The sequence below is a fragment of the Setaria viridis genome, chromosome 9 (genome assembly GCF_005286985.2).
Source record: "Setaria viridis chromosome 9, Setaria_viridis_v4.0, whole genome shotgun sequence".
Lineage (NCBI taxonomy): Eukaryota > Viridiplantae > Streptophyta > Magnoliopsida > Poales > Poaceae > Setaria > Setaria viridis.
The window spans coordinates 42,186,759-42,189,846 of NC_048271.2; the positions used below are offsets into that span (position 1 = coordinate 42,186,759).

General features: G+C 37.8%; 1 protein-coding gene across 1 annotated transcript; it reads left to right on the forward strand.

Annotated features, from left to right (window-relative positions):
* The first annotated feature begins 483 nt into the window (after positions 1-483).
* Positions 484-1,444, forward strand: LOC117837240 (L10-interacting MYB domain-containing protein-like). Its single transcript, XM_034716828.1, has 3 exons — positions 484-697; positions 773-789; positions 884-1,444. Exons 1-3 carry the CDS (start codon positions 484-486, stop codon positions 1,442-1,444), a joined length of 792 nt encoding a protein of 263 aa, XP_034572719.1.
* The last annotated feature ends 1,644 nt before the right edge of the window (positions 1,445-3,088 follow it).

Here is a 3,088-nt window from a genome sequence, read left to right on the forward strand (position 1 = left end):
AATAAAAGAGATTGAAGCGGAGAAGAGTAAACCATTTGCTCGAACAAGGTACTCGACATATGGTGCCACCTGTATTTTTCTCAATTCTTTGTGTAATTAGGTGTGTTTCTGTCCAAACTTATCTTGCTTGTATTTGACGTTGAGCATGTAATTAGGTGTGTTTCTGTCCAAACTTATCTTGCAGAGTAAACCATTTGTTTTTTTTCCTTTGATTGGAACAAATGTATACCTTTGATTGAACACTGTCATTAGCTGGTTAAAATCCAAGGATTAGTGGATGAGGTTCTGTCAGTCTTGTCTAATGCCAACTATCTTGATACGAGCTGATATCCGATCTAGCTCTTTGCGATTTATTTACTGCTGGGTTACACGTTTAGCAATACTTCCTTGGCTTCATTTTTGTACAATGCAGATGAGCTTTATTTGTACCGTAACTGACTTGTAGATTAATGCATTCTAATATGACATTTTTGAGTTGGATAGATGCCTGAAATTGATTGGAACTCAGAGAACACTCGGGTGTTGTGTATGTTATTTGCCGAACAAGTTGGAAAAGGAAATCGGCCAAACACACACTTGAATGCAGTTAGGTATGCTGAGGTTGAGAAAGGGTTCAAAGAAAGGACTGGAATAGTGGTTACGAAGGCTCAGATCAAGAACAAATGGGACAAGTTAAAGGAAGATTTCAAGGCATGGAAGAAACTAATGCTGAGGCAAACAGGAACTGGTTGGGATCCTATAAAGAAAACTATTGCTATGGATGACGAATGGTGGAAAAAAGCTAGAGCTGTAAGTTGGTTAAATTTTTTTGATATATATGTTTTGCATACGTCAATTTTGTTAGTAATACTTATAGTAATATGTGTTGTTTTGATTATTTCAGGACATTCCGGGTTGTGGAAAGTTCAAAAAGAAGGGTCTTGAGAATGAAGATGAATTAGCCAAGTGTTTTTCTGACATCACTACTATTGGTATTGATCATTGGTCTCCTCATGTTGTGAATGTTGAAGCACCAGAAAATGTGGATGAGACACAAGATGAGGAAATCAATTGTGAGCCACAAGATGATGAATTCATTCAGGATACACAAGAGGAGGATATTGGTATTACTCCTCCACCTGCGAGTGGCAAGAGATTGGCAAGGTCTGTTGATAGAAGTGGCAAGAAGGCGAAGTCTGGAAATACACTCCTAATTCAAGAAGCAGTAACAAGTATGGCAAGTTCAGCCAATGAATATGTTTCTAAAAGACATGAAAAATATTCTATTGATGAAGTGATGGAGGTTGTGATTGCTTGTGGGGCCGGCTATGATAGCAATGAACATTACATGGCGTCTGAGCTGTTTGTGAAGAAGGAGCAAAGGGAGATGTTCATGACCTTGCCTACTAATGAGATTAGGTTCAATTGGCTTAGGAGGAAGTACAATGATAAATATGAAAAGTAGAAATTAGCTTAGTGAGAGTGATGTCATTTGTGTATGCTACTATTTTATTTTTGTCGCATGTGTGGTACATTTTATTTTATTGTATTTTATTTATGTATGACAATTGTATCTTACATTTCATTTATGTCAATGTTCACAGATGTCTTCAAGTGAGTCTGATGAATCTAGTGAGTCTGATGGTGAATATTTTTTTAAAATGTTTGAGAGCTATGGTAAGCTAGCACAAAGTTATCATGACTCATATATGGATAAGGCACCGCCGAGATTTATGTTTTCACAACAAAGTGGAATGGGATGGCTGATGGAGACGGTAAACACTCCAGGGAAGTGCCATCGAATGCTTCGGATGAATGAGGTTATTTTTTAGGATCTTCATGATGTGTTGGTTGAGAGGTACGGATTAAAACCATTGAAGCACCTGAATACTTATGAAATGTTGGCCATTTTCCTATTCACATGTGGTGGGTGTGAGTCAAATAGAAGAGGACAAAATAAGTTCAAACACTCAGGTGAAACCATTAGTAGAAAATTTCATGAAGTTCTAAATTGTGTGGTTGCCATGGCACAAGATTTCTTGAAACCAATAGATCCTAATTTTCTCAATGTGCACAAGAGGATTAGGAATGACAAAAGAGCATACCCACACTTTAAGGATTGCATTGGTGCACTTGGTGGAATCCATATTCGTGTGTATTTATCACCTGAAGAACAAGTGAGATATATTGGTAAGACTGGAATTGCAACTCAAAAGGTGCTTGCCGTTTGTGATTTTGATATGCGCTTCACCTATGTGGCTGCGGGTCAATCGGGTTCTTTGCATGACACTAGTGTATTGTACCATGCATTGGAAGCAGATGTAAATGTCTTCCCACATCCTCCTCAAGGTAAAGATTTTTCCTTATGTTCCTTTTCATATTTGTATGCACAAACTTATCTTATTTTACATATGTGTAGGCAAGTACTATGTTGTAGATGCGGGCTATCCTAATCATCCGAGGTATCTGGCTCTATACAAGGATGAAAGGTACCACTTACCTGAGTGGCATCGAGGTATGGAACCAAATACTCCAAAAGAGAAGTTCAACTGTATACACTCATCTGTTCATAATGTTATTGAGCGGTCATTTGGAGTATTAAAAATGAAATGGCAAATCCTTTACAAGATGCCTGGTTATTCAATGGTCATAAAGATTGTTGCTGCTACTATGGTTCTACACAATTTCATACGTGAACATGCTAGCGTTGATGTGGACTTTGCTAATTTTGATAGAGATCCTACCTACATGCCTACTATTCCGGAAAGATACAACAAGTATGCCGTGTCTCAACATGCCTCCGATGGATCAACTTCGGAATCAAGCTTTGTGACTATGGACACCTTTCGTGATAGTATGGCTACATCAATTGCCCTAACATGGAATTAGTGCAATGATTATTGTAACGACCTTATTTTGGAACTATGGATTTAGTTCAAAATTTTAAATTTTTGGAACATGTAATTTATTATTATTTTGAACTTCAATGCATGTACTTTCATTTTATATTTGTGATAAGTAGTTCAAGTCGAACCAGGGGCAAGAAAGGCAATCTACCCTCAAACTCCTCTTTTCTGGAGATAGGGACACCCTCCCAGCCAAACACCCT

Bases quoted from the DNA above. Each gene is read 5' to 3' on its own strand.
- LOC117837240 (XM_034716828.1), top strand. From the start codon at position 484: ATGCCTGAAATTGATTGGAACTCAGAGAACACTCGGGTGTTGTGTATG.